At 38.7% G+C, this 14,760-nt stretch overlaps 1 protein-coding gene across 1 annotated transcript in view; it reads left to right on the top strand.

Annotated features, from left to right (window-relative positions):
* The window catches only part of DOCK2 (dedicator of cytokinesis 2), a 175,459-nt gene that overhangs the window by 48,107 nt on the left and 112,592 nt on the right, over nt 1-14,760 (top strand). The window contains exon 26 of the mRNA XM_029960275.1: nt 11,337-11,485. Coding sequence (XP_029816135.1) covers nt 11,337-11,485 — 149 coding nt within the window. The remainder of the gene's footprint in view (nt 1-11,336; nt 11,486-14,760) is intronic.

Below are 14,760 nucleotides of genomic sequence, written 5' to 3' on the forward strand. Positions count from 1 at the left end.
AGCTCCTTTTTGGCATCTTAGGGTTTAGAATTGCTGTTATTTAGAGTTTAAAGTGCTTGAAGCTGACAATTTCCTTTTTCACCATCCTCAGTGTAACCAAGACAGGGTAAAAGAGATTCTTGCAAATATATTTTCCTTTTTCTGAGACCATCCCATGAAATTGTGGTACCTCTGACACAGCTGAAAATGTTACTGTTGCCTTCGTGGTGTTACCCAAGTATCTGCTGGGCCATTTAATAATGGAGTTTCTCTTTTTGGTAAGGAGTTTTGTGCCTTTCCTTTCAGCCAACCTGCACCTACATTGCCAATGGCAGAAAACCATCCTTGTAATAATTGCAGGGTGGGTTTTGTCTAACTAATATTGTTTGATTATCTGCATTCGTGTTTTGTTTTCAGCCCTTGGGTTGTAATTCCCTGAAAGGAAAAATCCACAACATTTTGAAGTGCAGGCACTGAAGAACGTGAAAAGACTCTATTAAGTATCTTTAATATTACAGTGGTATGAAAATGTCCCTGTCTTGTGCTATTGTAATACTGTGCACAGTAAACAGCAAACAAATCTTTTTTTTTTTTTTATGTTGCTGTGGTTTAAAATAGAAAATTCCAAAGATGCTTTTTTTTTTGCTCTGCATTTAATACAGTTGATTTTAAAATTAATTGAGTAAAGAACCAACTGTGTGTAGGGTGTAGATGGGACCTGATTCATTACTGCACTCAATGAGCTGGAAGGTGATTTACAGGAGTGAAAGCACATGTAGTCTATCACAGAACAGGATCCAGAGTGATAATTAAGGTGAGATTGCCAACAGTATCATTAGCTAAAGTTCACATTTATCTGGAACAGGTAGTATTTTTTTCTGCCATGAATATGGAATATATTTAACTCCATTGCTAATTACAGTCAAGTCTATTAATTTGTGCCTGTTTCAGATTATCCATTTTTCCTCCAGATTTTAGTATTTAGTGTCTTTCAATGTAGTTCATTACAGTTCCACTTCAATTAATTCACATCCATTCCCAGTGGTATTGTCTTTATAATTCCATTGGATTCCACACACTGGCATTTCTGTTCTTTGACCCATTGACATTCACAGACTCGTGAAAACATGCAAAGGTCTTTTAAAAAAAATAATTAAAAAAAAAAAAAGCCAGTGAAATTTGTCTTTATTAAATAAGTTACACACGAACCTGAAGCTGAAAACCTTGAGGGCAAACTGAATTTATTGGTGTGCATTCCCAGGCATTCCTGGGTTTTCACTGCAGGCTCATGGCATGGAGTGATTTCCTCAGATGGGCTCCAGGGTCCTGCTGCTGTGATTGATCTCCAAAGGCCCCACAGCACTCTGAGAAGCCTTTAAATTACATTGCCAGGCTTTTTGTTGAGGCATTGATTTCTTGTTCCTGCTCTGTTCCTGTACCACAGTTCAGAGAGGTTCTGGTAGTTCAGGTGTTTGAGTGGAGGATGATGGATGTTTTGCTGCTTGGGTGTTTTCCCCGTAACATTTAGGAACATTCTAACAGGATGTGTGAGCACATGAAGAGATTTTTGTGCTCTTTTGTCTCAAGACTATCACATCCTTTTTGATCAGAGGGCAAGAAATCTTAATTTTTGACACTTTCCTTTTAAATCACTCGATATTTTTTTATTTTAAAATCCCAGAGGGCAAGAAACAGTTTTCTTGTCCTGTACAAGCACCCCTAATGGGATCTGAGAATCTCATTTATTATGTAAGAAACTACCTCCTGTCATGAGTCTTTCCCTTTGTATAGTGGGATCTAATGGATTATTCTCCCCCTCTTCTGAAAAAGTTTGTTAGAATTGCTTAATTTCTATGGAAAATACTTTGAGGCATCACTGCTGTTGGGTTTGTTTGTTTGTTTTTACGAAGCCTATTGCCAAGATTCCCTCACCTCTCTCTGTTTTTGAGAGAGGAACAAATTAAGACATAGCTATTTACAAATCACATGGAGTTTTTATTGTACTTGGTGTTGCTGATTTCATAGCATTTGGAGGTAAATGCTTATTCTGAGCTGGCCACTGAATATTCACTGACATTATGCTGAAATTTGTAAACGAGTTAGCCTTTGGAGAATTGGTTTTTATGGCTGTGAAATGAATATAAAATGCTCTGACACACGATAAATACGTGTATTATTGACACTGCTGCTTTTGGCTTTGAGTTCCCTGGTGGTCCCCTCCTGCTGAGGGGTTTGTGCTGTAGCTGAGCACTGAGAGAACATGAAGTAGGTCACACAGATGGTCACGGGCAGGGCTGGGAATGGAGTTCCCATGTCTTGGCTGAAGATGCAGGTCCTGTCTCGGTGTGGCTGTGGCACAGCCATGGCATGTCCAGCATATGCCAACCACTTGCTGGCTCTGGGAGAACAGCAGCAGCAGACATATGTCAGCACCAGGGGTTAAACTGCCACATGCCACAAGAAATGCTGAGACTACAGGGTTTTATTTTCATCTCTGTACTGTTGTTTAAACAAGATGGGTGCTTGCACACACCATAATGAGACTGATTCCCCTGCAGTCATGTACATTACTGAGTGTTACCTGTGAAATACTTTAATTTCACTACCTAAAAATTATTGGGAGTTTGTGTTTGTGATAAACAAAGTCTCGAGTTTTTATAAGTTTTTGAATAATAGTTTATTATATGGAAAAAGCCAGCTGGGTCACAGAAATGGGGACCAGCTTCCCAAATCTGCATGCCTACTACAGGGTACATTTAGTATTTATCTTAGCTACTTCATGCATATTAATTATATCACATACATTCTACAGGTTTTTTATAAGTATTTAATACATGGGTTTTGTTACAGCTAAATCTAAAAGGGTTATCTCCACAACCGGTCATAATTCATGAATTCTTGGCTGAACAGGCACCTAAAGATTTAAAGTTCTACTATATTTTATTCTTAGGATAGCAAGGAGGTTCTAGGCCTCTTGACCTTGTAAGGGTCTGTTTTATTTCTTTATGGGGGTGTAATTAAGTTTTACAATCCGTTTGTTTTATTTTGATGTAATCATCCATTTCTTTCATGAATCACAATTATTTATTTATCACATGTTGCTGACCTAGTGTGTTGTTCTGACCTTCAGGACTGTTAAGAAAAAAGTTTAAAAAAAAAAAAAAGAAATCTAAGGAGCCCTAATTTCTGATTAAACATCTTTCAGTTTAATTATTCTGGACAGAATTGAATTATAGATATTGATTTTAACTATTATAATCTTAGAGTTTATTACTATAAGTCCTTAAGCCAAAGGTTTTTTTGTGTCATGTTTTTTTTCTGTGATTTTTCTTTCTCCACTGTTTTGAACACAACTTCTCAACACTGTCGTGTTTGAACATAGGAGATTTTAATGCATGTTGTTAATGACTCCCCTGTTTTTAGCTCCCGGGAAAAAATTGAAATAACCCACTGTTCATAAATTCTTTTAAATTCCTTTAAAATAGTTCTCTATAAAAACACATTTTTTTTCCTCTGGATTCAGTCTTGATTTTTGTATTTAGCTTTTTTATTTGTTGGCTTTTTTTTCCCAAGGGTACATTACCTTTAAACCATCACTTCAAATCCTGTATTCATTTTTTGCCAGTTTTAGTCCTGCAATATTTTGATATGGATAGGGTTGGCATAAGCACATCTCTGGGTATTTATCTGCATACATTTGTGATGAACATATGTAGATTAAAGCCATTACTTTTATTTATGGAGGAGGAAGTGACATGCTCTTATTGCTACTGGTAACTTTTTGTTAAACTTGACCCATTAGGGCAATTTTTTAGTCACATTTTTGAGAAATCTTGTGGTATGGAGGGAAATCAAAATCAAAGCAGGTGAACTAGTTTTAACAACAAACTTCTAAAAGTACATGTAAAACTCAGCTTACAAATACTTCCAGTAGAAAAGAGAGAACAAAGACATATTACAGCAGTTGATAGGACACATATTGTGTGTGAATTAACCGAAATGTGGAAGCTTGCAAGTTGGAATTCATCAATATTCATAGAAACGTGGAATAGCCTGGCTTGGAAAGGACCTTAAAGATCTGAGTGTGGCAGGGAGGATGTGCTGACAAGCCTGTGTTCCAGGCTGGCAGCTGCAAGGACTGCAAGCTGCAAAAGGCACTGAATGCTGAAAAGGCTCTTCTGGCTCCAGCAGTGGCAGTGTTGGAAGTTCTGGCTGCCTTGGAATCCCTGGCAGCACTCAGCTCCCACGAGGAGTAGAGAAACTTGGAGATCAACCCACCTGGCAGCCTCAAGGTGCTCCCAAGGCTGTGCCTGGTTGCAGGGAGGTGCTGTGAGTGTTCATGCTGGACCTGTGTCCTGCCTCAGCTGCTGAACCATGAACAGCCAGCAAGGGGTCTGTGCTTCTCCTTCCTGTATGTTAAAAGTAACTTCCAGGAGGCCAAAAGGATTTGCATCTGACAGTGCTGTCAGACTCTGCAGGTGACCTGGGGTACCTTCCCTTTCTGAGGCTCTGATCTAAACTGTGAAATTGGAATTTAGATTTAGCAACGCATTAAAAATATTTTAAATTCATCAATTTTGGGCTCCCAGCAAACAGATAAATGGCAAGTAATGAAGAGGGAAGGTTTGTGATAGAAAGATCACTGCAGTTGTGAACAGATGTCCTTTGTGAAGAAGCTCAGTGCTTTAATTGAGCACTGACTACCATCAGAAGTCTCTCCTCATTGAAAGAATGTTGTTCACTGGCTTTATTCTAAGGCTTTGTTCTAAATCTATGCTCAGATGACACCTATGTCCTTATTAAACTGGCATGCCAGTTTTTAAGTGGGCATGAAGCCATCCTAACAGATGGATATGACTACAGGCAAGCCAGGGAATCAAGAGCAGTGTTTCCTGAGGGAGACAAAAGTGGTGTTAAATCTTTATTACCATTTTGGCTGCACACACGGAGCAGTCAGGAATGAAGCCCGTCTGTGGTTTTTGCTGAAGGAGACCCAAATGTCTTTTTAATGACATTATTGCATTAATGACTTAAGAGTAGTGTGATTCTTACTTACCTGGTACATAAGAAATCATTAGATATCTCCTGAAGGAGAATCAGGTGAATAGAGGGGTTAAAAAACCCCAAACAAACCCAAAATAAAAAAACCATATAAATGCTAAATCTTAGAGAATGAATCTACCTGTCCTTATTGAGGAAGGTGCTGCCAGGGAATTTATCCCAGAAGTGTGTTGGAATTTGGAGTTGATAAATATGTATAATACTATCTCTTATGACAGACCTTGAAGGAAATGCAAGGTGCTCAAACTGTATGTTGATGTTTTAGGTGCTCAAATAAAGTTTGGAGCATCTAGAAATAAAAAAGCCAGTCAGAACAGTTGGGTTTTTTTCATGCTTTTGAACATTAAGGAAGAACAAATGTTGTTGGCAATGTTCTCCCATCATTTATCAAGCAGTAAAGGAAGCAGCTAATACTTAAATATGCATCTGACCCCCTCCATGTCTCTCCCTCGTCTGGCTTGAGCTTTCCTGGGGCGTGGCAGGAGCTGTGGAGATGAGAATTGCTTAATCATAGACTTATTGAATTGTTGAGGTTGGAAAAGACCCTTAAGATTGAGTCCAGCTGTAAACTTAACAGTGCAAATTCTACCACTCAGTGCCACATCCACATCTTTTAAATGCCTCTGGGAATGGTGATTCCACCACTGCCCTGGGCAGCCTGTTCCAGTGCCTGAAAACCCCTGAGACAGCTTCTGCTTGTCTTATTGATTGCTACTGGAGAGAAGGGAGCAACACCCCCCTCTCTACAGCCTGGCAGGGAGCTGAAGTGGGTGAGAAGGTCCCCTCTGAGCCTCCTTTTGTCCAGGCTGAGCCCCCTCAGCTGCTCCCCATCACACTTGTGCTCCAGCCCCTTTCCCAGCTCCGTTCCCTTCTCTGGCCACACTCCAGCCCCTCAGTGTCCCTTTTCTAGTGAGGGGCCCAGAACTGGTCCCAGCAGCACTGGAGGTGCCTCAGCAGTGCCAACACGGGGGGACAGTCACTGCCCTGCTCCTGCTGCCACACAGTTCCTGACCCCAGCCAGGGGCCATTTGCCTCCTTGCCCACCTGGCCCATGTCCAGCTGCTGTCACCAGCACTCCCAAGGTCTTTTTGTGCCTGGCAGTTTTCCAAACACCTTGCCCCAAGCCTGGAGCTCAGGACCTGGTGCTTCACCTTAATGAGCCTCTTCCAGTTGGCCTCAGCCCATCAATCCAGCCTGTCCAGTGCCCTCTGCAGAGCCTTCCTGCCCTCAGGCAGGTCAGCATTCCTGCCCAATTTAGTGTTGCCTGCAGACTTGCTGAGGGTGCATTTCAGTGAGGAGTCCAGATCATCAAATACTGCAACATAAAATTTTACTTTGACTTCCGTGCTTTTCCTGTGTTTCTCTTTTTCTAACTCAGTGTATTGCTGATGGCCAAATAAGCACTTTGCTCGTTCTGCTTGCTTAACTCGTGCAATGACACCTTAGTATCATAATCTGGAATTTATGTACTGATTCAATAAACATTTTTTTGTCCCAGTATGATAGAAGGCTTTCATATTTTGGATAATGTGCTATTGAGATAGTTTTAGCTGAAGTTTCAAAGGTGCAAAGGCATGACTACAGGTTTATGTTTGCTCTAGTCCACCTGCAGGCTCAGGCTGAGACCAGAGCTTAATACTGGTGTGTATATGTATATATTCATACTATAAATACTGCTATAAATATATATATATACATAATATAGACACTGCTATAAATACTGGTCTTTTTCAGTTGCTTTGATTCTATATGTTCTTCAGAACCTCTTGGAATTATTGCATCCTCACATGGGATGACTTTAACTGGTAGGGATCTTATAAAACCTAGTTAATTTTTGTGTTCTATTTATGAGGTGTCCTAGAAGTATGTTACAAAATTAAGTAATTCTCCTGTGTTAACTAACAAGCTGAGTTCATCTAGCAACCAGTCACAAGATACAGTCATATAACCTTGTTTTTAACCAAACAATTTAACATTAAAAAAAGCAAAATTTGATTATTAAAATATGTTGATCTTTATCATATTAATATCAATGGCAGGTTAACAAGCTAAGGCTAGTTAAACAACCTCTGAATTTCCATGTAGCTTGATACTTCAACACTGTTCACATTTGAAAAAGCACTGTAAATAATTGACCAGCTGCATATGTTAAGTCCTTTTAATAGATTCTGTATGTATCCAATATGGATCAAATTTTAATTTGTATTGCCACGTACAACTGGGAGTACTGAAGCTTGCAGAGCAATTAGCTCTTAAAACTGGAGGAAATCAATTGTACCTTCTGCCTCAGCTCTTCCCTTTCCCTCAGCACAGTGGGAAAATTTGGTCTGTGCAAGAAGCCCAGCTTTCCTCATGTTTAAGAAGTGTGGAATGGCTTTATGCAGAAGATAAATTATATCAAGGACTTAATTCTTTCACCAAGATGTGTGTTTGGGAGGGGGTTAATAAGTTATAGACAACAGCAAGCATTTGGTATTTTGTATTTTGGTAGCAAGTTTTAAGTGGCCTCTGAGCCCTGGTATGGAGCAGTTTTAAGTTCAGTGAAGTTTTCTCCCACTCCTCTTTAAGGTGTGTCCAGCACAACTTGTAACTCATGATCTCTTCTCTGCTTCCTGATTATTGCTCAAATGAGTATCACTGGCATGTGAAGTCAGGTGGAATTTAGTGATTAATATACCCAGAATACCTACCTTGAAAACCTCATTTTGTATTTTCCATGAGTATAAGTTTAAAATGGACTGTAGCTAAAATACAGGATTTCTCTTGATCAGTGACTTTGCTCAGTCTACTCTCTTCCTTTGCCTTTGAAATAAAGCTCGTTAAGTAGAGGGTTTTATTATCCAATTGCTTCCTGTAACTTTAAAAGCTATCCAAAGGGAATTTTTATATTTGCTAGCTGTCAGGGAGTTCAAAGGGACATCTTAACAGCTTGAAAATTGAGCTGGATATTATTTTGGAGGAGTGAGAGCAGTGAGTATGTTTATCCTGGCAGATGTGAAACTGGTTAAGTGCATATAACATTCCATCCTCTTTGTGAGAGGTGAAGAGTGGCTGAGATGTCACATAATTTGATGTGACTTTGAACTTTGCTGTTAGCACAGCACACCCTACTGATGTTTTTTTGAAGTGGAAATGTGTTCAAGGGCACTGTTTTTTAAGAATGGTAGCCATGGGAAAAGAGTTACCAGCTGATTTTCTGACATGCTCTTGGTTTGGAATCTGTATTCCCACATATCACTGCAGGTTAGTTAAAGGTTGAGTGTGTTGGATTCTTCACGTTGGATTTATGTGTAGCTGTTACTGTGTCTGCTGCAGATTGTTGGAGTAATAGTTTTGCAGCCTTACAAAAAGTGTAGTTTATTCACAGCAGGTTTAGAGCAGAGAATTTGTGACATAAACTGTTGCCATATGTAGACATAGGTGTAACTGCAGACAGGTTTGTTTGGTTAGTGCACTGAATCCACAGTGCTACAGGAAAGATGGGGGTTTAGGATGTGATAAATCATTCCTTCAGCATATCTTGCACACAGTCAGGGAATCTGGAAAGGAACACAGAGATGGGGGTGTCAGAGAAGAGAAATCATGTTTTTTCATACAGGTTTAATACATGTGAAACAGTTTTTATGCCTCTCTAGTGATGCTGTGCAAGTGCTATAGATTAAGATGATAAGAAGCAGGTTTATCCTATCTGTCTTTAGAGTAATGAGTTTGATATCATCTCTTCTGATACAGCAAACCTTGATGTTGGATCCTATGGATAGAAAAATGACAAGCCCTAAAAATATTCTGATTTACATATACAGGCATATATATAGAGAGGTATCTTTGTTCCCAGCATTCTGACAGTCACTATTCATTATCCAGAGATTCAAAATCTCACAGTCTCCTTTAAATTTCCAGCTGTGTCATGGTACTTGCTATGAGTAGCTGGTTACTATGTTCTGCTTGTTCAACCTGGTCAGACCAGGTTGCTCCAGTTGGGTCTTGAAAACCTCTCAAATATAGAGATTGTGCAACCTGTTAGTTCTGCAGCCTGAATGTCCTTGTAAGAAAGAGGTTTTTCTTTACATCCAGCCTGAACTGCTTGTTTGGATTGTGAGTCCATCTTTTTTTTTTCCATCCAACTTTAAAATGTGTTAAATGTGGGCCATCTTTCAGTAACAGACTAAGACACTTGTGGTCTTTGTCATAACAACCATGAAATGGAATTTGCTTAGCACATGTTATATCCACAGTATATCTTACTGTATCTTAAATGTTTTTGGAGTGGCCAGAATCTTGATGAATGAATCCTGAAGTGATCATACTAGGAACTGTTTCCCCCCCTGAACAACCCTTGACTGTGAATGACAATTTCCACAGACTGCAGTGAAAATAGAATTAAAGTTTGTTTCTCGCTTTTTCAAAAGCAGGGAGGTAATTATCTAATGCACAACTTGTACTTATTTGTTGACTGAATATGCAAACCCTTTATTAAAAGAAGTGCTATCACATTTCAGCAAGTTTTTAAGGTATTGTATCTAACTTTTAACATTGTTACTGATGTTTCTTTGGTTTAGTTTTCGCTCAACGAGCTAATAGCACTGCAATTATTGCATTTACAATTAGTTGTTAGAAGTGGTTCACATGAGCAAATCAAGAAAGAATCAGAGGGGTATCTGTGGGCTGCATAAAGTGCAGGAAGTGTCTGTGTGCAGGAATAGTCACATAAAGGAAATGTAAGCTGTGTGAAATTCATTTTTATGCTGCTCTTCAAGCAGGTCTTGTGTTGATATGTGTTCTTTAGCTGCTGCTTTACAAGTGAGTTTGTAATTTAGTCATTGCATCAGATTTCTCTTGTAGCTTGGAATAATGCTGTGGAAATCATTACCAAGAGTACAGATAATTTCTGAGGCGAGGAATGATGCTGCTCCTTAGCTGTGATTAAAAGCTCCTGGTTCCTGTGGCTTGGAGCTGTTACTTGAAATAAGAATAATCTGCAAGGACAGCTTCTGTTGCTTCATCTGCAAAATTCAGACATTTATAATCTACTTTCCATTCTTTCTTTCTTACCCTCTTCTCTTCCTGTACCAGCACCCTTATTCTGGGGGGATTCTGAGCCCCTGGCTTGTTTTAAATCACACTGGATACAGTTTCACCACCTCTCATGCTGCACTTATCAACTATCACTGTATGTCCAGGTAGAGGTGCTCTAAATCATTCTTTAAAAAAAGATTTGCAGTAATTAAGAGGCTTTCTGGTTTTGTCCTATTATTTTTTCAGAAACCGTGACGTGTGGTATTGATACAAAATAGTATCCAATTGGTGATGTAATTATTTTCCCTGAGACAGACAGACAAGAATTTTTAGCACTGAGGAATTGGTTGAGGAGAAATCCATAAGACCTTCAGCTCCATGACTGTGATGGGAATGCTTCTGGAGTTCTAAACAAATATTATTCTGAGGTGGAGCCTTTGAAGCCATATTTAGCTCTGTTTTATACACAGGTTATTTTTTCATAAATATAACAAGTCTTTGAAGCATCTACTCAGCATTATTCACACTGTTGTGCTGTACTCTCTGTAATTATATAGCACTGTACAAACAAGTTAATACTTAAATCACTCAGTGACATGTATCAATGAAATTAGAACAGAAATCTGCTGTATTTTTATTCCTAGACAGACATTGCCTTCATTAAAGTCATTCCTGTAAGTGTCTCTATCTTTAAAAGTTAATGTATATGTGAGATTGGAATGTAACTTAATATTTGTCAACTTCCTTAAATTTAAATAAGAATGAATGTATGCACAGCTTTTGCTCTCATAGGCCTGGTGGGCCTTTCATGAGAGTCTTTTCCCTGTCTGCATTCTTTTATGTGCCTTTAGAAGGTGTGTTTAAAAATGATGGACACACAACAGCTCTGTTGCTGTTTGTGACTTGTTTTCAGAAAGAATAATTAGTATTTTTCTTACATTAAAATCCTGTCACTACTTAAGCAGAGCTTATTTGCAGGTGCTTTGGGTATAAGTGAATAATTTGCCCCCGAGTGTTCGAGATAAGCTGAACAGCCTTCAGAATTTAACTGAAACAAAGTATCTTTATCAGGAAGTTGTGGGTTTGATATATGAGACATACTGTTGACTTAGGAAAATATTACTCAAATTTAGGAGTATTCCTGAGACACAACTGGAAAATCCACAACTGGAAGGGACTGTAGTTGTTAAAGCACACTGAGTTTCCCTGTTTGGAGGAGGGTTTGCTTGCAAGTAATGTTTGATTTACATTTGTTCTTAAGGGAATTTGCTTTCTTTCAGAATGCAGGGACATTCTGCTCCCTGTGATTACAAAAGAGCTGAAGGAATTACTGGAACAGAAGGATGATCAGCAGCTCCAGGTCCAAGAGAAGAAGCACTGTGTTGAACTACTCAACAGCATCCTGGAGGTTCTGAGCTGCCAGGACCCTGTGAGTATTGATGGTGATGGAGATGCCCCAAGTCTGTAGTAAGCCTGAGCTGATTAGGTGGTAAATTATTGATGATGATTAATCTCATTTAAATTTTTAATACAAGTCAGTGGCAAATTGAACTTTCCTCCTATTTTTCATAAACTTAAAATTAAAGGGCAGTTGAGGTTTGAAAGGTGAAGTACTGAAATCTGAGAAACCCAGTGGAGTTGAAGATGTCCCTGCTCATCACAGAGGGCTGGATTAGGTGACCTTTCAAGGTCCCTTCCAACCCAAACTATTTGATGGTTTTGTGATTATTCTAATTATTCAGAATAAACTTCAAATTTCACTGTGTTTCTTTTAGAAAAAACTCTTGTAGTTTCTGAAACAAAGGCTTTTCCCTGTATAGATGTTGTAGGTGTGGTTTCAACTTCCAAACTGTTTGGGTAAAACAGATTATTTTTTGCTATGTTACACTTGGAGTCTGTAGTTTCTTTCTCAGGCTCCCGAAATTTTGGGACACTGCAGAAATTGTGATCTGGGTTGTTACTTTTTTCTCATTTCAGAGAATATTGAATTGATTTTTCGGTTCCTCACTTTTTAATGAGCAGCAGGATATTCAAAGAAGTTTCTCAATAATCTGAGGAATTTATTCTGAAAAAACCTAACAATTAATTACATTAAGAAAGTTGTAATTTCTCCTGTGAATACCTGCTGATTTTTTTCTCAACTATACTTTTCTGATACATGTGTTCAAAATTTGCAGACTCTGGATAAAGTCAAGTTGTCATTTTAGAAGTTTTTCACTGTGGATTCTTGGGTCTTTTCCTAGTAATGAAATCATTACAGCAATTTTCTTGCTTTCATCTGTTTGCACAGGGAAATCTTTCCACGTGTATCATGAGCTATTTTCCTCATTATTTTAGATGTAAGCACTTGGGGAGGGATCAATACAAGATGGTACTAAAGAGGCATTAAAGAACATTTGAATATATAAAGAACATTTGAATTTGCAATGGAGTTCTTCAGAGAAATGCTGGAAACATGATAGGGCAAAAATTGAAGTTATCAGCTCATAAGGCTGTAATGTAAAGCAACAGGTTTTGTTACTGTATCCTTCAAAAGGCAAAACACAGTCACGAAGCAAGATGGTGTGATACTTTCTACATATGTACCACATAAATTAAGTTTATTTTCAAACTTGAGAGTTGCTGTCTACAATAACATGTCAAAGGCTCATGAGGGCCTACTGACAGTATGGGTTTGTAGCTCATGTTGGTGAGAACATTGAGCAGAACAGCAGAGGAATGGCTGAGAAGTTAAAACACATGCATTTAAAAAACCCCCAAATACATTGACATTTGTTCAAATGGTTCATTAGTTTCTTTTAAAGAAGGTAAACTGGAGGTTCCCTGTGAGATGTTTGGGTGGCAGTTACCAGCTCTTTGTGTTTGCAGTAAATACTGATGGATTTCTGATTCAAGGAGAAAAGTCCCTTGGGTGGATTCTAAATCCAGCAGTGGTACCAGGATATGCCAAACCCTCTGCAGGCATCACATTCCTGAGTATCAGAAACATCACAGAATAGCTGGGACATCAACAAAAAAACAGATGCTTCTGTTGCAAAAAGAGCACACCCTGTCATGCCTTCTGGCAGTACAACTGCTGATCAGAGGCACTATGGATTTTAGAATATATTGAAGTACATATCATATGTAAGAGTGGGTTTTGTAGCTACAACAGCGAATGTGGGACTCTCACCAGCAGTTTTTTTCCCCCCTCCTCAACAGAGAATCTCTGGGTCATGGTCTCATTTTTTAGCTGAATGCTGATCCTCCTTCAGTACTAAAAATCTGCTTTGGAGATGACATATCTGAAGGAGGAAAAAAAGAGCAAAAGGAGGGAACACCTTCAGTACAGCAATATCTGAGACATCACACAGTCATTTGTCCCTGAGAGCCAGGGCAGATTTCTCTGGAGTGTAACTTTCCAGCTGAAGTGAGAAATCTTGTTTCAAGGCTTTACTTTGTGACCTGTAGGCAAATGGAAAAGGTTCATTTCATGGTCAGGTTATTGTTTAGGCAGTGTCCTTCAGAATGCCTTTTTTCAGTGTGATCTAGATAGAGAGAATTGCTTTGGCAATTAACCAGATTTTTTCATATGGGATTGCACTTCAACCTTGAGATGAAGGCAATTTTCTATTCAACAGCTCATTTCCTGTAGCTCTCAACCTCTTTCTAGGAAAATGAATGATGTGACCTGCTGGGGGAGGAAACTTCAGGCTTTAGCAGCAGAATCACTTTACAATATTGATAACAGCAACATCTTGTCTTTCCTTCTTCTGCTATTTCAATCTCAGTAGGGAAATCTGATTTTGGATCAGCATTGAAAACTTTTTGTCTACTTAACTTTGATACTTTTGGGTTTGATATATTTGGTGAAAATCACCAGAAATAGAATGTTCACAAAGGACAGGGAAGAAGCAGCAATAGTTGTTTTGTGTTCCATGTGATCAAAATCTATACTCTGAAGTGATCTTTGAAGCTCTCACAGACTTTTTGAAGAGTGCATTTCCTTTATCAAAGAAAAAGAGATTTTTTCATGTTACCAGCTCTGCTCTGCTGTTTTGCCTCACATCCTTTGGCAAGTGGGAACTTGTGAACCATCAGACTCTTGTGTTCAAACACTGTTTTCCTCAGCTGCTGCCTGGCTGCTGGTTCTGCAGGTAGCAAGGATGTTGTTAAAAACATTGCTTTATGTTAAGGACTTTATTTATATGAATAGACAATCATTGTTGGGCATCTCAGTGAGATATTATGTTTGATTTTAAATTTCCTCTACAGCAAACAACTTTTGGATATAGATGGCATTGTTTTGACTGAATCGTGTCTGAAATTAACTTTGTAGCTTGAGATTGTGCTTCAAGCACCTGTAAAATACAGTTAAATCAGAACTGCAATTAAGTCATTGATGAAAGTCAGGGTGAAATCAGTGGCTTTTTGTTTCTGTTTTAGTTAAAACCTGTTCCCTTTTCCCTCTTTGCAGCTTTGACATGTACAATCTGACAGTCCTTCAAAAGGAGACTTTGCCTCTAATCTGACATACCTCCTATGGCTTAATGCTTACTGTATCAGAACAAGTTCTTATTTATAGTGCTTACACAATGAAATGTAATGGTAAATGCTTTCTCTTGGAATCTAAAGTAAAATCTTGGTTGAGACTGTAAGTGCAAGAGAGATGAAGAACCTTCTCCTGTTCTGTGCACCGAGTCAGTAACTGGCAGCAATTGCATT

The sequence above is a fragment of the Manacus vitellinus genome, unplaced genomic scaffold (genome assembly GCF_001715985.3).
Source record: "Manacus vitellinus isolate BGI_N305 unplaced genomic scaffold, ASM171598v3 scaffold_25_pilon, whole genome shotgun sequence".
Taxonomy (NCBI): domain Eukaryota; kingdom Metazoa; phylum Chordata; class Aves; order Passeriformes; family Pipridae; genus Manacus; species Manacus vitellinus.